General features: G+C 50.1%; 3 protein-coding genes across 3 annotated transcripts; 2 read left to right on the top strand and 1 right to left on the bottom strand.

Moving 5' to 3' along the window:
* The first annotated feature begins 528 nt into the window (after nt 1-528).
* On the top strand, nt 529-5,207 carry LOC120687498 (transmembrane 9 superfamily member 3). Its single transcript, XM_039969513.1, has 7 exons — nt 529-872; nt 1,324-1,364; nt 1,462-2,047; nt 2,801-2,938; nt 3,057-3,213; nt 3,298-3,782; nt 4,597-5,207. The coding sequence occupies exons 3-7, from the start codon at nt 1,644-1,646 to the stop codon at nt 4,814-4,816; spliced, it is 1,404 nt and encodes a 467-aa protein (XP_039825447.1). The 5' UTR covers nt 529-872; nt 1,324-1,364; nt 1,462-1,643; the 3' UTR covers nt 4,817-5,207.
* Nucleotides 5,208-6,166: 959 nt separating this feature from the next.
* On the top strand, nt 6,167-7,756 carry LOC120687500 (deoxymugineic acid synthase 1). The gene is made up of 3 exons (XM_039969514.1): nt 6,167-6,700; nt 6,849-7,272; nt 7,368-7,756. The coding sequence occupies exons 1-3, from the start codon at nt 6,393-6,395 to the stop codon at nt 7,587-7,589; spliced, it is 954 nt and encodes a 317-aa protein (XP_039825448.1). The 5' UTR covers nt 6,167-6,392; the 3' UTR covers nt 7,590-7,756.
* Nucleotides 7,757-11,377: 3,621 nt separating this feature from the next.
* Nucleotides 11,378-16,099, bottom strand: LOC120692619 (protein indeterminate-domain 16-like). Its single transcript, XM_039976001.1, has 3 exons — nt 15,642-16,099; nt 15,007-15,466; nt 11,378-13,019 (listed from the first exon to the last, which is right to left on the bottom strand). Exons 1-3 carry the CDS (start codon nt 15,820-15,822, stop codon nt 12,365-12,367), a joined length of 1,296 nt encoding a protein of 431 aa, XP_039831935.1. The 5' UTR covers nt 15,823-16,099; the 3' UTR covers nt 11,378-12,364.
* Nucleotides 16,100-25,822: the final 9,723 nt, after the last annotated feature.

Below are 25,822 nucleotides of genomic sequence, written 5' to 3'. Positions count from 1 at the left end.
TGCCGTGCTCGCGGCCACGCGCTAATAGTTAGTCATTGGTCTTTGGAGGACAACGACCTTAGCTCAAATCTCGAAGTACATTGACTCTCGTGGATCAGCGACTTCCAGCCAGTATACAGTTGAATAAGATACGGGGAATTATTAAAATCATATATACACATAATAGTATATATATATATATTCCCGCTGTAATTGCACTGACATACGTGTCTTTTTTTTAAAAAAAATGTCTCCGGAGTTCGCAGGATCTGAGACAGGGAAAAGGGCGCGCAGAAACTTCGTTTTGAAAATTCAAAATTCAAAAAAATTCGTCCGAAATTCACCGAAATTCGCCGAAAATCACCGAAATTCCGGAACGGAATTCCGTTTCCGCCAATCACCGGGATTTCACCGGAAAACGAAATTGTTAACCCTGGACTCAACCGGCCGCTGGGACGGGATTGGTGTCAAACCGACCGACGCACCAAAATGTGGGTTAGCTCTCGGACCACAATACGCTCTCCGTCACCACCATCCACCACCCAACCTGACAACGCCATCCCAGGCCGGCCCCCAGATCTCCCCCCTCCCCCTCCCACCCTCTCTCTCTATTAAGCAGCAGGCAAAGCGCCACTCGCAATCCCGCAGGCGCCTCAGATCTCTCCGCCCCGTCTCCCTCCTTCCACCCCCCAAACCCTCGCCCCGCCTCCCCTCGTCAACGCCGCCCGACGAGAGCGATTGGCGGCCTCGCCGGCCGCGGCCGCGGCGCTCCTCGCCCTCCTCGCCCTCGCGGCGGCCGGCGGCGTGGCGGCCGACGGCTCCGACCACCGCTACAAGGCCGGCGAGCCCGTCCCGCTCTACGCCAACAAGGTCGGCCCCTTCCACAACCCCAGGTGAGTCCTCGCCCCTCAGATCCCCTGTCTGGACGTTGTTCGTGGGCGCTGGGGAGGGATCGGAGTCTTTGGATTTGTCCGATGCGCGGACTGTACCTGCCCGATCTCGTGGAGCAATTCGTTCGGGTGGGGATTGCGTCGGTTTGGTCAATGCCAACAGGTTTTCCGAGATCTAGGAGAGAAAACCGGGAACTGTAATAACAATCGGGTGGAACCGCAATTGGTTCAGTGTACTTAGGACCTTCTCGTAGGGTTTAATTGGTTCATATTGGGCTTGTATAGGTTTTACCACCAATTATCTGTTCTACTGATAGGCTGCTGTGAACATATTTCTTGAACTGTGTTCTATTACTGTTTGGTGTTGGATCTCTATTTAGAGGGAACCAAAATTTTCATACAGGCTAATAGGCTATACGCAGTCATTCTCAATCTGTGTTCCTTTTCCTTGCAGTGAGACATATCGGTACTTCGACCTGCCTTTCTGCTCTCCTGGTCAGTTTGTGTTAATTTCAAGTCTTCTGATCAGTATCAAGCTAACAGTGATTAGTTTCTCAAATTGGAGGTTGCTAATAGACTATACCCTCTGCAGAGAAAGTGAAAGAGAAGAGCGAGGCCCTTGGTGAGGTCCTCAATGGGGATCGCTTGGTCGATGCACCTTACAAGCTTGATTTCCGTGTGGACATTGAATCCAAGCCGGTTTGCTCAAAGAAGCTCACCACGGAGGATGTGGTCAAGTTCCGGAATGCAGTAGCTAAGGACTACTACTTCCAGATGTACTATGATGATCTCCCACTATGGGGTTTCATTGGTAAAGTTGAGAAGGGAGGCAAGGCTGACCCGAGCGAGTGGAAGTACTACCTATACAGGCACATCATCTTCGATATCCTCTACAACAACGATCGGGTCATCGAGATCAATGTGCACACTGATCAGAGTGCATTGGTTGACCTGACAGAGGATAAGGAGACCAATGTGGATTTCCTTTACTCGGTCAAGTGGAAGGAGACACCTACACCATTTGAGAAGAGGATGGAAAAGTATTCCAGCTCCTCCAACTTGCCACACCACCTGGAGGTTCATTGGTTCTCGATTATAAACTCTTGTGTTACAGTCCTCCTCCTCACAGGGTTCCTTGCAACAATCCTCATGCGAGTACTGAAGAATGATTTTGTCAAGTAAGAACCTCCCATTTTCATTTGTCTGTGAAAATATGAGTAATTTCATTCTTGCAGATTACCATTTCTATCACAAACACGCTAGAAAATTTTCCATTTCCTTTGCATTGCCATAAATAGAAAGAAACAGAAACACTCATCACATGGTTTGTTTTGTCTTGATGAAAATCAGGTAGGTGGGGTTTGCATTTTGGTAATTTGTTTTGAATTACTACAGTATTGTTGCATCTCTTAAGATTGGATGCCGTGTATAATTACTAATTAGTATCTTTCGGTGGAACTGATTCCATCTTAGTGACCCGTTTCTACAAATTTTTTATCTCCTACCTACCAAATGCATCATTGTTTTAATTTGCAATACTCATAGGTCTTTTTCGAATGATGTCCTGTAGTGGTGAATCATGTCAATGCATGGTGCTCTGAAACAATTGATGGCCCATCAGGAAAGTGTTGAACCTATCGTTTCATGGACCTGTTTAGACCTTGTGACCCGTTTACATTATGTTATTTGGCGACAGTGCATGACACGTTAGGGTCTGTCCACTTGTGGCCAGGAGGTCCTAGGTTTGAACCATTCTCCTTGCAAAGTTAAGCAAGTAAGGTTTTCTAGAAATTCCCTTCTCCAGACCCCACCTTGTGTGCGAGCTTCAGCATTGTGTGCGTCCTTTTTAGTGCATGACATGTCTTAGCATGATAAATTTCAGTCGCATATTCCTCCATATATTATTTGAAATTGTACATTTTCACTTGAAGGTATGCCCATGATGAGGAAGCAGCTGATGACCAAGAAGAGTCTGGATGGAAGTACATTCATGGTGATGTCTTCAGGTTCCCCAAGAATAAGTCGCTATTTTCCGCTGCTCTTGGCACAGGAACTCAACTATTTGCCCTGTAAGTGCCTGCGGCTATTTTTTTTCTGTTTATATTTTTTGCAGAGCTGAAATTGTTCCCTCCAGTTATTTTTTTGACATGCAGATGTCTAACAAACTTTTCTGTGGCACCTCTGCAGCACAACCTTTATATTCCTGCTTGCTCTTGTTGGAGTATTCTACCCTTACAACCGCGGTGCATTGTTTACTGCATTGGTTGTCATCTATGCACTGACTTCAGGAATTGCTGGATACATTGCTACCTCTTTCTACTGTCAGCTGGAGGGGACAAACTGGGTTTGTACTGCCTTGTCTGTATGAACCAAATTCAAATACACTTTTTTTATAGTAGTAATTTTCCCATTTTATCGATCTTTTCAGGTGAGGAACTTGCTGTTGACAGGATGCCTCTTTTGTGGACCTCTCTTCCTGACATTCTGCTTCTTGAACACAGTTGCTATTGCTTATAGTGCAACAGCAGCATTGCCGTTTGGCACTATCTGTGTCATTGTGCTCATCTGGACCTTGGTGACATTTCCTTTGCTCGTTTTGGGAGGTATTGCTGGTAAAAACAGCAAAAGTGAATTCCAGGCTCCTTGCCGTACCACAAAATACCCCAGGGAGATTCCTCCACTTCCCTGGTACCGGAAAACAATTCCGCAGATGGCTATGGCTGGATTTTTACCTTTCAGTGCCATATACATTGAGCTGTACTACATCTTTGCCAGTGTTTGGGGCCACAGGATTTACACAATCTACAGCATTCTCTTTATCGTCTTTATCATCCTCCTTATTGTCACTGCTTTCATCACTGTTGCACTGACGTACTTCCAGCTTGCTGCCGAAGATCATGAGTGGTGGTGGAGGTACACATTTATTTCCCCTTTAATTGTGTTTTTGAATGAATTCTTATGCTCACATTTTCTTTTGGAAAATAACCTGATAAGGATAAAATAATCTACTAGCCTGCTCTCTTTTCTACATTTGCTGAGCACCTGTTGGGGCAGGGAATTCAAGCTTTGTTAGGAAAGATTGGAGATAGCGATGGCAGATTGAGTGAGAGACCTGTCCTCCTTGAGAAGGGACTCTTAACTCAATTTCGGCATACCTGACTCCTAAGCTGCTACGGCTTATATTCTGAACAAACCAACTAACAAACTCTTCTGAAAATAATCCCTGATGCTAACTGAATCTTCTAGCTCTAGACATTGTTGCGCCGCCTCCTCTGATATGTGTGGCCGACAAAAGAATCCATAACAGCACCTAGAAGCACTATGTTTATGCTATTATGTTTCTTACTAGTGCTCCACATCTAAAAAAACGAAAATACCTGTTCTGATAAGTAGCTTTTATATTTTATGGTATGCCATCTTTTTTGGTTGGTTCATCTCAAACCAGTTAGCTTCCTGGCCTAACTTTCTCTATTTATGAAATATATTACTGTAGCAGTTTGGCAAAAGTCTCTTGGTAGTCAAGTTTTAGCGTAGGGCTACCAACTACAACATAGAGTTATATCATATGTTTTCTAAACAAGGGTTAGTAGCTGAGATCCATTGTAGACATTCAAGCGCGCAATACTTAAGTACCACTTTTAGCTCAATCCTTTGTTCCCATTTGGGGACTACAGATGAGTACCGTACTGATCTTTTTTTGGGGATTTTTCTGCCTTTAATAATGCAGGTCGTTCCTATGTGGAGGATCAACTGGTTTCTTTGTCTATGGCTACTGCCTGTACTACTACTATGCACGATCGGATATGTCTGGTTTCATGCAGACATCTTTCTTCTTTGGCTACATGGCCTGCATCTGCTATGCATTCTTCTTGATGCTTGGGATGGTGGGCTTCCGCGCTGCCTTGTTCTTTGTCCGCCACATATACAAATCCATCAAGTGCGAATAAGCTGTTTGTCAGAGGATGAAGAGCAGCAGAGTTGTACCTGTTTTTGGTGCCACTGAGAAGTCCAAATATAGAGATTGCCGTGTTTCAGATTAGGCCATTATTTATAGGAACAGGTAATGCACCTATAAATTTGTTATGTTATGTGTCTGCTGTGATAAAAATCGTCTTACCCTTCGTCCTATGTATTATCCCTTAGTGACGTCAGACAGTAACTTTGTTGGAACCATGACATGCCTGAATATCTGTGGAAGACCCATGTTGTGTTCTGTCATATTCTCTAAAGCGTAATAACAGATGTGTAGAGACGATGCCTCTAGAGGGGGTAAGTCCATTTATACGTGTATCCATTGCTTCATTGTGAACTGTTGAAATGGCAGTCATTTTTGGCACTCATGACTCATGAGCTTTTTGTATTTTTCAAAATTTATCACCATTCACAGGATTGGGACTCGCTGCTTCCTTGGCCGCGGTCCGGTTTTCCAGCTTGTTCAATTGCTCATGTTTCGATTAATTGTTCCACAATCAAACTGTCATGACTTACCAGGATCAACATGCTCCGCTAGTTGACCACACGTCGCAGTTGCAGTTGCAGCTGCCAAGTGGCAGGAGTGCGGCTAGCGGCGATAGGCTGACGATGTGGTGGATGGATACAGCTCATCTTTGTATGGATCCCACTACTTTTCTGGCTGATGATATTGCACAGTTTGAAGGAGCTGAATTCTACAGGTCCAGAATTGAGACTTCACGTTCCCGATAAGCACCAGCGTGATGTTGCAGCTGCAAACTTGCAATGCAACCCTCGCGGCGGAGCTCACGCCTTTCGCGTCGGAGCCTCAACCCCACATAATATCGCAAAATCCAAGATCCCTGTCGGTCATGGATGTCCCCTTGTCCGGAGGTGGCGAGTGCATGCCTACACGGTGACGCAGCGCGGGGGCCGCGGGGGCGGACGGCACGAACCTGCCCGATCTCTATCTCGCGCGGCACAGCACAACACAACAAAACCGCAGGAAGGCATGACCTGGGCCTCTACCTTTGGTGGTGACCATCCCTTTTTGTTCCTGCATCGGAACTGGCATCAATCAAGCAGGTAAACGCCACAGCCCCAAGCGTAAAACCCGCACGTTACAGCCCCCGTAAACGTGAAGGAATCCAAAGCGAAAAAAAAACAAGCCACGTCACTGAAGATCACTGTAGTACTCCACCACCCTCCAGCAGCGCTCCTCACGTTCTCCGCCGACATGGACGCCTTCTGCACCGAGACTGCCAGGTCAGGTCCACAAGAACACTCCTTAAACGTAAAAAAAAGTGACTTTCTGAACTTTTTAAGGACTGCTCTTCTGTGGCAACTACAGTACACCGAATATTTCTTTGTTTTTACCGATCGGGCACGCACGCATTTCATGAGGGAGGCCGAGCGAGGCGCCAGCTCCAACGAGGCATAGACGTGTATATATACGCCGTGCCCGGCATGTCCTGGGACACCAACAAAGCCAAGAGGTGTCGACGACACTCGGACGCGCACGCGGCACGCCTAACGCCGGGACTCCGGGAGGGTTGAGTTGTGTGTTGGGGAATGGGGACCATGAGCGCCGCCACCGAGCGAGCCCCGTGCGGCCTGCCGCGGATCGGCCTGGGCACGGCGGTGCAGGGGCCCCGGCCGGACCCCGTCCGCCGCGCGGTGCTCCGCGCCATGCAGCTCGGCTACCGCCACTTCGACACGGCGGCGCACTACGCCACCGAGGGGCCCATCGGGGAGGCCGCCGCCGAGGCCGTGCGCACGGGCGTCGTCGCCTCCCGCGGCGAGCTCTTCGTCACCTCCAAGGTCTGGTGCGCCGACGCCCACCCCGACAGGGTGCTCCCGGCCCTCCGCCGGACGCTCAGGTGCGCTCACTTAACTGCCGTGAAGACAGTTAATTTGGATCGCCACTATTAACCGCGATCCGTGGCATAATACCCCCGGATATTTACTGGTTAAAATCACGGTTGTCTGACTGGGAGTTCATGTACGTGCTTAATTACCCGTGTGCAGCAATCTCCAGATGGAGTACGTGGACCTGTACATGGTCCACTGGCCCGTGACCATGAAGGCCGGGCGGTTCACAGGCCCCTTCACGCCCGAGGACATGGAGCCCTTCGACATGCGTGGCGTGTGGGAGGCCATGGAGGAGTGCCACCGCCTGGGCCTCGCCAGGGCCATCGGCGTCTGCAACTTCTCCTGCAGGAAGCTGGAGGCGCTGCTCTCCTTCGCCACCGTCCCGCCCGCGGTCAACCAGGTCGAGATCAACCCGGTGTGGCAGCAGGGGAAGCTGAGGGAGTTCTGCACGGGGGAGGGCATCCAGCTGTGCGCCTACTCGCCGCTGGGCGCCAAGGGCACGCACTGGGGCAGCGACTCGGTGATGGACTCCGGCGTCCTGCACGAGATCGCCAGGTCCAAGGGCAAGACCGTCGCCCAGGCACGTTCTTCCACCATGATCTCGCCTCCAATCACCGATGGTTCCTGATGAAGGGTTTGATGATGATCGATCTTGTTGTTGGATGCCACGTGCAGGTGTGCCTGCGTTGGGTGTACGAGCAGGGCGACTGCCTGGTCGTGAAGAGCTTCGACGAGGCGCGGGTGAAGGAGAACCTGGACATCGTGGGCTGGGAGCTGACGGAGGAGAGGCAGCGGATCAGCAAGATCCCCCAGCGGAAGATCAACCAGGGCCGCCGCTACATCACCGAGCACGGGCAGTACAAGTCCCTCGAGGAGCTCTGGGACGGCGAGATATAGACATACCCGCCGCCCTGCCCCTGCACACATGGATTGCTGCTGATCGGCGAGCTGCCAGAAAGATGCTCCGTGCTTAAATTTCCGGTGTGTCAAACTAAATAATAAGGAGGATTTCCCAGTGAGTAACCAAATGCAATAAACGGGACGATCGATCGGATTCCTCAGAAGCGTTCTAGTGACTTGGGCCGACACAGTCGTGGGCCGACCTAATTGCTGCTTCTGCGGTTTTTTCTTTTTTATATTTTTTAAAAATAAAAATTTCAAAAATATATGTCCGTTTTGAAATATTTCAAAAATACCCCCGGTCGCCCCCCCATTGGGCGACAGGCCTTAAGTGTAATTTTTTTTCAAATTCGCAATGAGGTCCCTGGAAGAAAAAAAAGGCCCTGTCGCCCCCCAATGGGCGACAGGGGCCTGTCGCCCACCCCTCGGGCGACCGCTGGGCCCAGGGCGCGCCCCGGCCCACGGGCGCGGCAGGGGAGCCTGTCGCCCCCCCTCGGACGACAGGGGGGCCTGTCGCCCCCCCTCGGGCGACCGGGGTATCCCCCTATTAAAAACTCCAACCCTCCCCTTCTCTCCTCATTTGAGCCCGAAAATTCCACCAAAAATCCAGAAAAAAAGAGAGGAGTGAGAAGAAGGAAAGCGGCGAAGTCCTGCCGGATTCAGCACTTGTGATCTGCAGGTTAGTACATTTAGTTTATATATTGTTATTCCCAAGTGCGGGTAACGTACATATCTCTTTAAAATTACATCTAGTGTTCCTATATATTTACTAATATCACATACAGGATACGATCCAGCTACTGCGTTCGGCCATACTGGAATGTTTAGAGGGACAACACCAGTTGGCGGACCGTATCCAGGGATGGTACCGGGGCCACAGATACCGGCCTACACAGGTTAGTTTATGTTTCGTATTTCGGTTTCTACATGTCATGACAAAATATACGAGCGTACGCTAACATCCACATTTTTTGCGTAGGATTCTACCACTATGCGGGCGCCGGACCTTCTTCTTCCTCCTTTCGACCAGATAACGAGACCTTCACCTTAGACGACTTCGACAGCTTGAGTCTAGAAGAGCCTGCCGCGCAAGGTGACCCCGATGTCTTGGGGTATTCACAGCTAGGAGGAGCACCACTTGGGATCTCTCAGCAGCAGACACCACAGCCCCTTGCGCGGCCTGAGCGACAGGTGAGGTCTCCGGATGTTCTCACCTACTCCGAGGGCCATGTCCGTGCCCAGCAGAGGGCTAAGAGGGTCCGACGCCCTAGGGGTGGTTAGATGTATCTGATGTTTGTATCTCTGATGTTTATTTGTAATGAGATAGCTGTGGACCGCTTATTTGTATCCGATGTTTATGATTGTGGTAGTTTACTTGTCATTTGTTTCTATAGATACCATTGATGTGAACTTATTATGTTTGTGGGTTCCATAATGCTCGTGAAATAAGGGAAGTTCTTGCGATTTTTTCCCGTGATTTAATGAAGGAAAAGTTAGGTGCGGTAGGAGTTAGCGGCCGAGATCCTGCCGGCGATGATGACGACTACACGCTCGAATAGCTCAAAATAGGAACCATAGTGTATCTAGCTGCGAGTACGAGATCACAGGTTGCCACTGCTCAGCACGGCGATCACGGGTTTCCCAAATGTGGCATTCTTTGCCCAGACATACGTGACCCAATAGCAGTGTCCTTCCACCATTTCAAAAAGTACGCAATTCGGCAGAGCTTCGCCGTTTTTCTTCTTCTCACCCCTCTCTTTTTTCCTGAATTTTTATGCTCAAATGATAAAGGGAATGGCGGCATATGTCAGGCTCAAATGACAAAGAGGCCCCTATCGCCCCATGGGTGGGCGACAGCACCCTGTCGCCCGAGGGGTGGGCGACAGGCCCCTGTCGCCCGTTGGGGGGGGGGCGACAGGGCCTTTTTTTTCTTCCAGGGACCTCATTGCGAATTTGGAAAAAAAAATTACACTTAAGGCCTGTCGCCCAATGGGGGGGCGACCGGGGGGTATTTTTGAAATATTTCAAAACGGATATATATTTTTGAAATTTTTATTTTTAAAAAATATAAAAAAGAAAAAACCGCGCTGCTTCTTGGGTAAATGTTTTGCTTCTTTGGTTGCCTAGCCCAGCATCCCGGAGGCAGCCGTCGTGCCAACCGGGGCCGCGGCCGCGGCCGGATGCTTGCAGGACCAGGTGCCTGTACGTGCTGCGGACTTGCAATTGCAATGCAATGCTTGCTTACGTTGGCACTAGGACCAAAACAGCAGCATCAAAATCTGAGAAAACAACGACATCACAGCTTTATGAAATTGGTGCCATATCTATCGCCGAGCATCAACCAAGCTCAGTGTACTCTTCTAGGTGCTTGGTAGGGGCGGTGTCTAGGGAATATTTGCTTTTGTAGCTTGGTCAAACAGCACCGTCAATCCTATCAGAGCAAAGCAACACAATCTATTATCTTATTCTATTATCTTATTATTTGGCCAACAAATAGAGCCTCCACGTTCGCTCTCAAGGCCTAGAAATTCCCACGTTAATCAGAGAAAATAGAAAAAATAAAAATTACACATCACTGCCATTATAAAAAAATTACCCTAAAATACCCATGTGCCTAATTAAAAATCATCAACCAATGACATTATGAAAAAATAAATATAAAATATCATTTAGCTATATATCAATTACAAACATATACTATCAATAAAAATTAAAGATAACAACAATCAATCAAAATAAAATGAAAATAAGAATAATTATATGCATAATATTATTAAAGCTCAACAAATCAAATTGTTATTATAAGTAGATCATATTTGAATTATTTTAACCAACAATAAGATATAATTTACGATAATGAATAGGGTGATGTATGTTAAAAAAATAGTAAATCTTTAAGTAAGAATACAACGACATACATGCGAATTTTTGAATTTTCAATACTAGCCGCGCAAATGCGCGGGTTATATGCCTAGTTTTTCCTGGATTACTAGCACTACTACGAAAAAGAGCTGTACTGCTCCGGTTCACAATGCTGCCGTTTTTGTTTTGGAGAAGAAAAAAAAGATTTACTATATATGCAAATTTTGAACTGACCGTGCTGGGGAAAAAAAGCCCCGGGGGCGGACGTCCCCAGGCGAGAGAGCATATTCTCTGCAGTGAAAAGGGTCACGGCTAGTTTTTTTTTACTGTGCGTTCAGCTCCGGGTGAAATGGATTGCTCTGGCACTGAATGGCGTACCCGTGCGGTAAAAAGCTGTGCACGTGAAGAAGGCAGGCCAGGGGTAAAGGCGTTTTTTGGTTCCTTTTGCAAAAGACCGGCCATCCTGAATTCCTGATGCGTTCCTGCTGTTGCCATGCCCACCACTTTTGCAGGGACGCACACGCACTGATGCCAAGCCGACGAGTAGCAGTAGCAACCCGGTCCAGTACCACATCGGAGGCCCACGTATCCATCGAGGTTCTTTTTTTCCCTCTGCATATTTCTCATGTTTTTTTCAACTTATATTTTCCTTAACATAGTACTTTAATTTTCACAAAGTTTGGATGATTCTCTGGGATCTGCAATAAAGCCAGGCATGTCGTTTCATCTAGCAAAAGTTTAGTTTGGTATTCCCTGTAAATCATGCATTACTGAGCCTTTCCTTTATCAAGAATAAATGCATGGAAATCCACCATATAGAATAGTTGATCAGGTCTTTTGAAAATAAAGATCAAGCTACTTATACAAATAGTAAAAACATAAAAGTAAAGGACCCATTTCGTATTGTTGGGGGGAACAAGAAATTACAAATAGTAAAGTCACATGACTTGATCTCATTTGGTTAAGCTCCTTGTGGTGAAACATGCTTATACAAGTTTGAGTCTCCAACTCAACACTAGGGCATGTATATTTCTGCTGTAATGATTGTTTTTGTGTCAGACAGCGTGCTTTTGTACCTGTAGTGATTATGTTAACCTCAAGATTTGTCGACTTGTTTCACACTATGTTTTGGAAGAAAAGAAAATCTCAAGAGAAAAGGACTATACATGTTATATTTTGTTATTTGTTTATAACAAGAAAAATATCATGACTTGGGAGAGTGAAGTGGTCAAGGTCTAGTACTGTACTGATAATCTCAAACCCCAACCAACTTCCATCCCTGCCGAGCATCTCCAGTCCAGCAATAACCCCTAAGTCAGACCCTCTAAGTGTTAAATGATGGCTACCTCTATTTTTTAGGGGCTTCTAAATTTGTTTCAACTCCAGCAATAGTCCTCAATTCCAATATATAATAGAGGGCTCCCTAGAGACCCTTGGGAATGGAGGGTGGATGAGAAATTTTGGAGGCCTCCCCAAAATAAAGGGTGAAGTAGAGGGTCTGTTGGAGTGCGGTTTTTTGGCTTAGCCCTCTAAACTTGGGATAGGAGACTGTTTAGAGGGTTTGCTGGAGTTGCTCTTAGCTTGTTGAGTTTAGTGCTCGTGTCACCGAGATCCTAGAGCATGCAGAGGGAGGTTATGCAATAGCCAATAGTTGACCAACGGTGGTTTAGGTAGGCAAAGGCAAGGACGACGGCGCTAGATCAACGCAGTAAAAACCAACGGCATGCATCCCGAAACTTTTACCCAGGCCAAAGTAACAAGTTGTAGCACCCTAAAAACCAACGGGGTGCTCGGCTGCATGCAGTTCAATTCTGAGCATCATCAGAGACGAAACGATACGATCGACAAGGCCTGCCAATTAAGCTACGTACACAAACTCGATCCGTGCTGTGCATTCCATGCATGGCGATCTAGATGCCTGCCCCTACGCCGCCTCCCCTCATGGGGTCGCAGGCCACCGCGGGGCCGCCGTGGCCGTGGCCCTCGCCTACGGCGGCCATGGACATGGCGACGAGCGACCGCTGGCGGCACGCGTGGCAGGTGACCTGCGCGAGCAGGCGCGCGGCGTGGTCCCGCAGCGCGCACGCCTTCTCGAGGTCGGCCCGCGCCCGCTGCCGCGCGCGGCGGGCCTCCTCCAGCGCGCGCTCCGCCGCCGCGGCCTCCGCGCGCGCCCGCTCCCGCGCCGCGTCCGCCGCGGCCTTCTCCTCCACCGCGCGCCTCAGCTCCTCGGCGTCCTCCTCGCCGCCGCCGTTGGAGGCCGCGGCGGTGACGGTTGGGCCGATGGAGAGCTGCAGCTTCGTCGCCGCCGCGTGGGGTTCCGCTTGGGACGCGGTAGTTGTGGCGGCGGTGATGGTGGACAGAGCCGTCGTTGCGGTGACCGGCCCCGCCGCCGTGGACGACGCCGGGAGGAGCTGGAGCTCCGGCGGCGCCGCCACTGCCGGCGGATGCGGCCGCGGGACCACCGGACGGATGACCGGGAGCGTGGACGGCACGGGCGGCGCCACCACCTCGCCGCGCATCCGGCTGGAGTTGCACGCGTCCTGGTGCTCGATGAAGCTTTCCACCCTGCAGCAAAACAACATCCACCATCATCACTACCCTACCCACGTACATAACCCGCAGGCCGCAGCCCCTTGTACGTCGCCGTCGCGAGCAGGGATCGCCACCGCATGTGCGCGATACGGCGAAGCCCATTCTTCCTGGGCACGCACGGGCTGGCGGACGAGGAGAAAGAGACCCGCGCGGGGGCGGCGTGCGTGCGTGCACGATTGGGCGGCCGGTCGCCGGGCACGACCGCGCGCCGGCCGAGAGCAACGCGTCGACCACGGCTACTAGCTAGCCACACAGCGCGTCCCGATCCGGATCGGTCGACAACAATCTAGAAATTAAAGCTAGCTTCATTCGCGGCAGCATAATTGGCTCCGGCTCGACGCGTCACCTTCAGTTCAGGGGACCGACAGCTGCGACACATGCCTAGCTAGGCGCTCCGTGCATTATTCTTCTATTCATCGGTTGATAGGTGCCATACACACCAAGTGATGATCGACGAGCAAGAAGAAAAACAAATGATCAGCGTAATCCAATTCCAAGGACCACTAGTAACACACATGCTCAAGTGGATAATGTAGCCATTAGCTCATTGGGAAAACACATGGAAGGAAGCTAAGGATGCAGCAGCAAGGAGATCGATGATGGAGACACGGACACCATCTATATATCCTAGATCGAAAAGGAAGCAGCGTGCACGTCCGGGCCGGGCGGCATATCTGTGAGGTGGTGAGTGACAAGGGAGTGTGGCTGCCGTGCCAATTATTAAAGGGGCTAGGCCATGCCGGGGCGTTGTTGTTTGGGGGAGGAAAGGCGGTGGGAGCACTGCACATGGGCGCAGACGCATCGGCCGTGGTGGTGGTGGTGCGTGTGTGGCTGCGGCTGGAGTGGCGCCTGTGTACTTTGGTGGATCAGGCCAGGGGGTCCGAGGAATGGAGCGCCTTGTCTCTACCTAGAGAGACCCCGGCCCTCCCCTGTGACGACCACTAGCTAGCTGCTCCACCCGGTGATCTGGTCAGCCCCCAACCCGATCACAAGCTCACATGCATGTGTGAGTATTCACCTGATCTGATCATGGTCACGGCAGTTCCTGCTCCAAGGCTAGCTAGCTAGTACATGCATACATACACATGCCAAGTTTGCTACTGCAAGCAAATATATTGGGGTTTTTTTATTGTTGTTCGCACAAGCAAGCAGCACCAGTGATTACTTGTTATTGGTTAAAGAAAACCGTGCGATTAGCATATAGAAGTAGTGAACGTATAATAAATGTCAGATTCTGTGAAGGCATTTTCATGAGCAGCACTGCAGTGGGGGGAGCCAAGACAGTTTGTGGCCGATGCGCCATCGCTGTCGCCCCGTCGCGTTGGAGCTTTCGGTCCTACCGCAACCCGCCACCGGAACGATCACATCCCGGTGCGCCGTGCCACCCTCGATCCGCTGCTGCTTTCTCTCTCTTTTTTTTCTTTTTTTCTTCGCAAAAGGATTGTGTCTTTTTTCGGTGGATATTTAGATACCATGGAACCCACTCCATCTTCATCAAGCTACTACTCCTACTCTAGCTAGCAGCAGGTAGCTCTCCACCGATAGAAATCATCATCAGATCACCACCATGCAGCGCCAAATGCAAGCAAAGCGAAGGCATAGCTAGCTAGCGCCACCGGCCTGAGCCCGTACGAACGATTACTAGCTGATATTGTATCGCCCGGTGGTCAGCTTGCTAAGCACCGGATCAAACCCTAATTAATTGGTGTCGGCTGCTCAGGCAAGCAAGCACCCAGGTCCTACTTGCGAGCCGGCCGCCGGCACCATAGCTTTTGTCTCATCTCCATGCAAGCCTGTCCATCTCTCGCTCGCTCTCGCTCCCACCGCCGACCGGAGAGACAGATCATCAGGCTGGGCCACGTACGGCTGGCTCCGGCATGCGCACGTACGCGTGTGTGCAGCACGAGTACGTAGAGAAGGAAGAAGCAGGGATCGGATCGGAGGGCGGCGTAGTAGTTACCGCGAGAAGACGCGGCCGCAGTCGCAGGAGTGGCCGCGGGTGCCGCAGGTCTTGAGGTGGGCCTTGTAGTCGGACTGCACGGCGTAGCCCTTGGCGCAGCGGGCGCACACCCACTGCCGCCGCCCGCCGTGCTTGCGCCGGAAGTGCTTCTTGATGCCCACCAGGTCGCCCAGCGCGTGGGCGGGGTCGTGGTGGAGGCAGCTCGGCTCGGGGCACACGAACACGCGCTTGCGCGCCGCGCCGCCGCCGCCGCCGGCGGCGGCAGTAGCGCCGCCTCCGCCGCCGTCCTCGCCGCCGCCGGGCGGCGCCCGCTTCACGAGCCGCCACGGCACCTTGTGCCGCCGCCGGTGCATCTGCAGGTTCTGCTCCCGCTGGAAGCCCTGCCCGCAGATCTCGCACACGTACCGGTCCGACTCCAGCAGCGTCCGCGGCGACAGCGCCACCACCTCCGCATCCGGGTCTGCATCATCATCGTGCACATCCATCTCATCAGCCATGCATCGATCATTCTTTCTACAAAAAAGTTTCTAACTAGTCGTCCAAGCACGGTGCGAGCATTAATTAATAACTAGCAAACTGCTGATCATATGATGATACATGGCGTGCAAGATCAACGACGACGATCTCGATCGTACCCGGTGTGCCGGGCGGGCGCCTCTTGCGCTTGGCGGGGGACGGCTGCTGGTCGGTAAGGCAGGAGGAGGAGGGAGGTGGAGGAGGCCCCGCCGCCGCCGGCTGCCGGAACGCCGACGGGGACGACGAGGAGGTGGACGAGGAGGCCAACATTTGGTGGTGGCTCTTGACCAGTAGTGCCATAAGCGTTAGGGAGTTGCTTCTTTTTAAGGACCAGGCTGAATGCCCTCGCCAAGCAAGCTAAGCTAAGGCCACTACTAGTACACTACTAGCAGTCAGGCAGGCAGCTAGCACTTGGGGCTTGGCTCCTTTCCCTCTTCTCTTTTTGCTCCTTAGTGGGATAGAGGTGCCAAGGGAGGCTTTATGGGGTGGAAAGCTCAAGGTGCATATATCGTTGTGTTTGTGTGGAAAGGCTTTGGGGGCATGGGGGGATCATATATAGCTCTACCTTAGGGAGAGAGAGAGAGAGAGAGAGAGAGAGAGAGAGAGAGAGAGAGAGAGAGAGAGAGAGAGAGAGAGAGAGAGAGAGAGAGAGAGAGAGAGAGAGAGAGAGAGAGAGAGAGGGTGAATGGTGGTGAAAGAGAGAAAGAAAGGGCTTTGTCTATATCTCTTTGCTTTTGTGCCTGCATCGGTGTGTGGGTGTGCCCCCCTTTTTTGAAGGGGGAATGTGTCTCTTATACTCATTGGATGCGCAGATTTTATCAAGCCTTTGTTTGTTTGTTTTAAATTAGGGCTTCTTTATTAAGATCATATCGATGGGATCATGAGACCACTATTCTCCCCAATCTCGTCACACATATTGATTATGCTGGTTAGCTTAATCTGCACATATCCCTTGCATGCATGTGTCCGTGATAACTGCTCCCTCTACTAGAAGAGAACATAATGTTTGTTCTCCCCTTTCCAATAATTTCCTATTTCTTTTTCTTGGCCAGACATGAGTTAGGCAGTGAGATGGAAACTTCAGTTCATACTGGCAATCTGGCATGCATGTAGTCTTTATTTAAGTGCTACTCATTACATACAAATATACTAAAAAGTTATGATTGAAATATATATACACGCAAAATACTAGTAGGAAAAAATACGAGTACACAGACAGATACACACACACTTTGGTTGCCTTGACCAAATGATCCAAAGGTAATTTCGCCTGTCTCACATATAAACTGTGGCCCTGTTTAATTCCCAAAAAATTTCCTACAATACCCATCACATCAAATGTTCGGACACATGCACGGAGCAATAAATGCAGTTGAAAAAAATTACTAATTATACAGTTCAACTATAAATGGCGAGATGAATATTTTAAGCCTAATTAGTTCATGATGGAATATTAATTATCAAATAACAATGAAAGTGTTACATTATCCAAACCTAAAAAATTTCGCGAACTAAACAAGCCCTATGCACACTAACAGCTCACCCTTATGACTTGTAGTGATTGCTTTGATGAAGAACCATGGCACTCTATATATTATTAGTAGTAGTGAGAAATGGGAGGGTGATGGGAGGAAGATTCTTCTTCTTCACACATGCATGCGATCATTTCGACCCAAGTGCCCGGACCTTTGGCTTGATCCTAACCCTTTTTCTCTCCATGACTAAACTAAGGCACAATGAGATGGCATTGACATCTTTCTCCTCCATCGCACAACCCAGGGGTTTCTTATAATTATTTGCCGATCTCTTGGCTTTTCCTGCTACCTCCCCCTTTCGACTTTCTGCTAAGATGGCTGCATGTGTAGCTCATTAATCAAACAGTTTAATTTGGGTAAGCTGCATTGCTCACACATGTATTTTCTAATCGATCCAGCTATACTAGCTGGGTCTTTACAATACTCGTAAGCAGATGCCCCTTTTGGCGAAGCTGTGTATATAATAGTACACATAGATTCGAAGAGGGAGAAAAGCGATAGTTTCTTTCCCGGGGGAACTAAACCATGGGGCACCGGCGAACAGTCCATCTTCTTTTTAGCAGAATTTTACTTGCTTTTGACTTTGAACTGATCCCCTCCCATCACAAAAAAGATTGACATTTTGGACATTATTGAGACGATTCCTCAAAACACAAGTCTGACTACCAACTTTATCAACAATCTTTGGCAAACCGTATAATATTTATCTGTAATGTTCGATCGCAATGAGTGCAAAGTATATGATGATCAGAGTTTCAATATGTTGAAAAAGAACAACGTTCTTTTCTGAAGACTATCGTTTCTGTGCTGTATGCAGTAGCTACTAGCAGTTGTTGAATTCTATCTTGAACACTTACTAATTGGTATCGGTAGTTTCTAAAAGTAGATAAATATGATCTTTTAAGTGTTGCCCAGGACATCTACACTATTATTTCTCCTGCATGCAAAACAGGATTGTTATTGGAAGAAACGAAGACAAATTTCATGAATTAATTAACTAGGATGCTGCCTTTACATTTTTCTTTCCCCTTTTTCTTCTCATGAACACATGACTAGAAAAGAAACCAACTAGTATACGTGATGATGGCATCTTGTCCTTGTCAATGTCTAATCATCACTATGAAGCGATTAAGCATCATATCATCATCTTAGTACTTAATAAAGGTACACTATATTTAACAGCTACTTCTTCATGCCGTACACCGGAAGAAGGTGCAGCGCACTTCACTATTTCCCAGCAAAAAAAAAACAAAACAAAAACGGAGTGCTACTTGACATATACTCCCTCTGTTCCAAAAAAAAAAGTCACTTCATAATTTTTGGACAGATTAAGAAACTAGCAAAATAACCTTACTTGCGCCTCTATTTATTATTCATATTTGGCACTATTGATTCTTATATGCGCATGCCCATACGAAATAGGGTAAGATATATTTTTAGGGATAAAATTTGAATCCTAAAATGACTTATTTTTTTAGGATGGAGGGAGTATGCTAGTGCAAATATATTTCGGTCGGAATAGCCCCTTCAATTTCTCCCTCCCCGTACGCCTGTTTCATCATTTGGGTCTTTGCCGGACGCAGCACGCACGCCAAACCAAAGTATGCAAAGGTAGGAGGCTACTTTTATCTCTGGGTACGTTGCTCCCAGCAGCAGCAGTTCTCTTCTCGCGCCATCATCATGCCATTGCCATGTATCCGGAGCTGCGTGGGTGTATGTACATGGATGGCCCTCGTGCTCTCGAATCCCAACCAGCTCAGGCTCAGGCTGCCACATCCAACATGAACTAGTGCCTACGGCCATGTGTGTCGACCTATTATTACTCTTCTTGCTGTGTGCTTTATGGCGTCCATCGGCAAGCAGCTAGCAGATTGCAAAGATGAATGGATTCACTGTATTTGTTTTTTTAAATAATCACTGTATTTGCTTTTTTTTAAAAGATCACTGTATTCGCTTGAGGAGTGGCCAGTGTGCAGCAGAGATGGGATGTTATATATATATATATATATATATATATATATATATATATATATATATATATATATATATATATATATATATACGGCACAAATAAAGAACACTTGACTGTACAATTTTTTTAGTTTGTTGGTTCGGGAGTTTCATCAATTCTTTTCCGTTGAGCTATCATTTCAGCGTTTCTTTCCGCCAGGCAACTCGAGATGACGATGCTTACGTGGAAAGCCGGAAGACAAGCTTACTAATTGAGGAATGCGAGCTCGCATCACAACACTCATATAAAACGGAGCGATCGCCTGTTGTCTGAAATAACAACACCATGGCCATTGGCCAGCTTAACAACCGACGCTCCTGACCACGATCTATCCTCTTGGAAAGGGATCTTTTCGAACCCAAAAATGAGTATTTTTATTTCCATTTGGCTGCACACTGCTACTGATATAGTACTCCGTAGGAACATTCAGGTTACGAGTTCAGGAGATGTTTACCGTGGTCAGCGGCAAGATCATTCCTGGAAATCAAATCAGGAGCTGGCCATCAAGCACAGTTTTGAACCTCTGTTACGTACTCCATGGCATGCCAGTAGCAGGGAGTGGTATCTTTCCATCATCTGCTGCCGCTGTAACTTTTTTCTGCTGTGCGTATTCAGACCAGAGAGAGACCCGCTCTCCATCTTTGATCTCTCATTCTTTCTCCCGGCGATCCGCAGCCACGCACGCACATTTCACCCGGTCTGTCACTCGCCTGCTTTCACTCTGGCCGATGCAATCATGCAGCCCCCCTGAAGGTCTGAACCCTGAAGTGACCCATCAGCCCGGCGCGCGACGCTCCACAGGGAAAAACATCAGGCCTGCTCCCCCTCTGAAAAACATTCTCCACTCTGATGCCGCTGCCGCCGCGCTCGGAATCCTTTCCCTGCACATTTCTCGGGCGCCGGAGCCAATTGAGACCTCAAGCTCAGTTGGCCATGGAGGTCATGGAGATCGACGCCGAAAGGGAGCCCGTGGACAAGAAAGAAAAGCAGGCTGGATTACTGAAACAGCAATGCGGTTGCAATCAGGCTTTCACCGCCTCTGGGCCGAGCAAGGCTGCCTGCGATTGCAGTCTGTGTGCGTGCCTGCGGGCGGGAGGAGGAAGAAAGACGAGCCTGCCTGCGTGTCCAGTCCGTCCAAGGTAACCGCCGCTGGCGATGCCGAGACGAATCCCAGCTTTTGGTCAGAGGACGGAAGTGCGGGAAGAAAGGAGGCCGAGGTCGCCACGCTCGTGATCATTAGACCTGCAGCTCGCGCTGGCGCAGCGGAGCAAAAAGAGAGACGCTGCTGCTGCTCTTTCATCAGAATCGGTGCCGGCCGGGGCCAGCGATCGAGCTCGACGCCACACGCTACGTTACGATGCTCCAGCGGCTCCAACTGCATGATTCTGCCTTTCGGATCTTTTCCATTGTAGTTTCTCTGTTCTGCTGCTTTTTTCAGGTGTGGAGTTGAGCACGGTCAAATGCACCCTTTGAGCGATGGTGTGGTGGCTACTATTGGCAGGTAAAAGCCGGTAGAGAAAGAGGAGGGCAAATGGTATCTTAAGATGCAGGTCCATGGAGACGAACAGTTCACTGATCACTGCAGCGGCAAGGTTGCGCTGCGCCCCCTGTTGCCGATATCTTTTCCAAGGAGAAATGACGCCGCTGCACAGTGTCGCCGTCGCCGCGCGACGGTCACCGCGCGTCAGTCGCCGGCGCATCACCTGACTGAACCCCATCATGCCACATCGACTATTCCATAGCCACTCGTGTTCTCCGCCCCCCGTCATTCTTTCAGATCGGAGTAGTAGCTCTTTTCTTTTTCTTTTTAACTCGTCCTCGACGATAGGACTCCCTACACTTCACATCTCCTGTCACGGCATTCAGCATCACCAGTAACTTTCCATGCCGCTGCTCTCACTAATCTTTATTTGGTTACACTGGCCTTGTTTGGTTTGTGGCATTCTAGGGAATAATAATATTTTGACCATTAATTATAGTGTCAAACAAAGTCAATTTGCAAAACCAATTCCAAAACCCCTGCGCTAGGAACCCTGAAGAATATAATGAGACATTTTACTGCGTGATTAGAGGATGGTTACTGTAGCATAACTGTAGCCAATCATCGACTAATTACAGTCATTAGATTCGTCGCGAAAAGTTACACTCATCCCTGAAAAAATTTTGCAAATAGATTTCATTTAGTACTTCATGTATGCAATATTTCTTTTTCAGAAAAACATGCGCGCTAGAAACTCTAGATAAACCAAACAGGGCCACTGAAACACAGTAGGTCAGTGGTTACTTCCCTGCAGTACCACGAGTCCTATCAGGCAGGCATCAGCAGCAAGCGTGAGCAGTGGAATGGTGCCAGCACCAAGTATGCCGGCACTATTGGGCCTGGCCTACCGGGGCTGTCCTTTCGGCCCGTTTGAACTTGGGGAGAGGGGGCCCACGAATCCGATAGTTGAGATCTGGGGACGGCAGGATGGGCCCGCGCTTCCGCTCCGTGGACACGTGACGTACATGGGCCTTGCCCGTGGGCCCTCCCTTGCCGCGCTGCGTAATGCGTAATCTAATCCCCTCCATGATGGCTACGCGGCAGGAATACGTGGCCCGCCAGGGCATCATCGTGTTCCGCTACTAATCATAGCGGTTCTCTTTCACCGCCTCGCCTGCACACTCTATTACTACTCCAGTACTACTAGTGCACTAAACTGGTCCGACAGTTTCCTAACAATGTTGTATCTGTACTTGCGTTTCTAGCTAAAGCCCTGTCCATGTCCTTTCTTATTAATTACCCAAATATAGTCAATAATTCAAGGGGGACAAAAAGTAAAAAATAAAAATAAATCTCCATTGCTTCTTGACCGTGGGATTGAGAACACACACTGACATGTTGTAGCGTAGGGGTTGTATACATACGTGTCATTTTTTTATAACCGTGAAAACGTCCCTTTGCCCGTTTTTCTCATGGAGCCCACGCACACGTGGCAATTAGGGGCTGTGGCGTGTGAAACCCATCGCCGCCCACAGTGGCAAACTAGCTACATCGTCCATGAGAAAAACAAGCACTTAAGCTAGTTTTCCAGCGAGCCCACGTCCCCGGCCGTCTGTCGGGCGGCCACTTTGCTTAGGGTCGATAATGCAGCCAGCTTTGCTGCTGCTCCGTCTCCGTATAGTTAGCCTCACATGCATGATTGGCTGCACAAGAGCTGCTGCGCTTGGGTTTTTCGCTCTGGACGCAAACTGCAGCCTTGGGGATAGCCACCGACCGGAGAATCGCGCGTGTAGCTGTCGGTACGACTGGTTGGATAGAAGAATGTTGTACATGCTCATCTGTCAGGACAAACAGCCGGGACGATAGCTACACGTATCCACGTTCCACTACAGTCGTTGCACACTGCGCGATCAGGTTTTGGAGCTAGCAATTATTGCAATTAGTTAGCTTTATTTGCCATCTTCCACAAGCGTGATCTCAGGCCCTGAACGGGTATGTAAAAGCAGAGGAGGCGAACGCAAGGACGGAGCTATAGCTAGCTAGAGAGATGCCCGAGGCCCTGAACGTTCAAGAGAGTCCGCCAAAGCAGAACTCTACGCAGCGATCGGGATCGGGAAGAACACTGTTCGTTACGTAATTTATGTAGTCGGCAGGTCTGTTTAAATGCATGCACTGTCATCGGCAAACCCGTCACTTCATGCATGCGATGCTTACACGATCGATCGCTTATTGATGCATGGTGCAGTGTGGAGAGAGAGAGATCGGCCGGGGGCGGGGGCAAGCAGCATTCGTCGTCGTCCGTCGTCCGCCGCATGCGACCGAGCTCGATCCGACCGGCCCGGCGGGGGGGAAGAAGGCGGTGGCCGGTGGCGTACAAACGCAACGGAACGCGGCGCGCGGCCCCTCCGCTGCCGGCGACAATGGGATGCTCCCCCGCCCGACGCGCGCGCCTGCAGTCCGCCGCCGACGTCCCCCCTGCCCTGTGGAAAGCAACCCTGTAGCGGTGTAGCCATCGCCGCCGTCGCCGCCCCCACTTGGCCGCGTACGTGTTGGTGTAGCCGGCGCGTCGCGCACGCAGCCGGTTTATTTTGATCGGTCGACCTACCCATGTAAAACCGGCGTACACAAGGACAGGCGGATCGCGACGGTACGGCGGACTTGGCGTCCGTCGTCGTACTGTACGTGCTTGCTTTCCGCGGATGGGAACACGAGCCGCTGGCTACTGTCCCAACCCATCGCTGCGACGAGCACTGCCGACTCCGACCGACCGACGACGGCGACGACTCCGGAGCCAGACAGGGGATCGAGACGTCAAGACTTCCACGAGGGCATGGCATGCCCGCCATGTGGCCGAGGCGCGCGCAGGAAGAAGAATGCCACCACCTCTCGCCGCCGGTGGAACCCAGAAGGATGATGAACGACGGATCGTTGTCACGGCACAGGGGCGCGCGGGGGCGCATCATTGCGCACGAGAGAGAGACCAAAGGTGCGCGGACAAAACGGCGCCAGCTAGCAGCACGGCACGAGTCACACCCAACCCGGCCAACCGGACGGACGGTTTGGATGAGAGGGCTTGTCAGGTAGCCAGTGCCAGAGCCCGGAGCCGCGAGGCGTGCAGCTCCGATCCAGGGGGCGGACGACAGGGACAAGCTGAGTTCGCACCTTCCGGGGATGGCCGGGCGCCATCGCCGCCCTTATCCTTTGCCCTCCGGTATCCGGACATGGCCGGGCCGAATCATTGAGGCGCCCTGGAGCTCAGCAGAGGAGCAAGAACACTGGACGCCCCCCGGCTTGCGCTAAAGCTACGCGCGAACATGCCATGTGGAAGAAATTGGCACTTGTGTATGGCCGTGTAACGTAGCTTGTTAATAGGAGTGTCTCGTGCGGCTACTGAGAGCTGAGGATAGCTAGTAGGCTTTGGCATAGCCTAATTCTGAAAAATAGAAACAAAATGTTTCTTCTTCTTCTTATTTTGTGTGTGTGTGTGTGGAAACACCAAACACGTGTTCCAAAATATGTGTGTCGTCCAGAAATACGTGCTGCTGGCCGGTCGTCCTCCCTTCCCCTGGATGCTCAAGCATCGGTTTCCCCTGTCAGACTCAGACCGTGGTGGCCCTGGCAGCGCTTTCGAGAGAGCAAACGGCCGATCCGGATACGTGGCCGTGACAAGGATGCCCTACGAGGTTCCATATTTCATTGTCCGGCTCCTCGCTCACCACGCATTCACGCTCTGCTTCCTCTCCTTTCCCCCGATTTCCTCGCGCTTCGGTCGGTGATCGGACGAGAGCTTGATGTGGTGCAGGTGATGAAGTGAAGCGAGGTCCAATCTTGAGGCCTGACCATCCACCCACCAAACCCCCAGTGACGGCTGCAGCAGGTTTCCCGGCGAGGAGCGCTGCTGCTGCGTGGGCGTGGTCTGGCCTTTGCGTGCCCGCGCGAACAAACGCGGCCGGCGCCCGGGGGGTTTCTCCTTCGGCACCGCCGGCCACCGCGCCGTGCCAAGTCCAATTCCGCTGCTGACTCGCAGAGGCCGCGGTTTTCTGCTCAATCAACCGGCTGGCCGAGCCGGCGGCAGACGCGACCTGCTCGTGTAGCGGCGGCTAGCGCAACTTGCTGGTGGACTTGGACTGGGGTTCCGGCTCGACCGGGCAGGCATGACATGAGCAATGCTGGGCCGAGGGCTGAACAGGTCCAGCCTAAACAAGCCCAGGAGTCGGGGGTGTCAGACAGATCACCTCGTTGAGGCACAGAAACCGGATATTGCAAACTCGGCATCGCCGGGAAAAAAAAATGTAGGGACTAGTACACACTAATTGAACACACAAAAGGAAAAGCACGGCAAACAGGCAAACAGTCGGAACGCATGTCTTTCCGAACATAGAGGATGCCGTCCAGAATCCAGATAAATTGCGAACCGGAGGGACCTTCTTTGAATAATGGATCAAAACCAGATGCACTAAAACATGGCAGGTGCCTACCAGGAAACACAGGGTAGCACAAGATGGACCCGGCACATGCCAGGTTCCAGTACACACGACTGGAAAATGCGACTGAATTATTCCAGCTCTAGGGTTGGTGCTTCGATACTCTGCTGGCCAAAAGCACAATTGGCACACACACACACACAATCTACATCCCACATGTATTGTGCGCAGCAGACAGCCAGTAAGGGTAGCAGGTATCAATTCAACAATGAGTTAGTTTGGGAAGACTGCTTTGCCTGCATACTCAACGCATGTATTTCCGAAGGTAAGTAAATACTGTCCGGAAAAATTGCTTATCTGAATAATGGGCCCAAACAAGATCGTTCAGCAATCAAAATCAAGTCTCAAAATGAATGCCAAGGCAGGCACTTGCCCAGAATAGAATGTGACAAGCGCCTAACGGGAAAAAGAAAAACACAGGCTAGCACGAGATGTACTCGATACATGCCAGATTCAGAACAAATGACAGGAACAGGCAACTGGATTCAATTAACTCTAGGTTGGTGCTTCAGTCCTCAACTGGCAAAAAGCAAAATTGGCATATACCCAATCTACATCCAGCTGAAAACAGGTCATATATAGTCTCATAAACACTATATTGTGCCTAGCTCCACATTGTTACGACCATACACATTCAGAGGAAAACAGTGGTCCACTCACTATACAAAAAGAAGCATACCAATTTAAACTACAGAATGTGCAGTTGCCCAACAACCGCATATCAGAGGTCCCATAATTTTAACTAGAATAGAAAGTTTCTTCAGTAAAGACCACTGGGTTTGGCAATCAA

Source organism: Panicum virgatum, chromosome 9N, assembly GCF_016808335.1.
Source record: "Panicum virgatum strain AP13 chromosome 9N, P.virgatum_v5, whole genome shotgun sequence".
NCBI classification, from domain to species: Eukaryota; Viridiplantae; Streptophyta; class Magnoliopsida; order Poales; family Poaceae; genus Panicum; species Panicum virgatum.
Note: the sequence above shows the minus strand (reverse complement) of the source record. Positions and strands in the feature narration are given on the sequence as shown.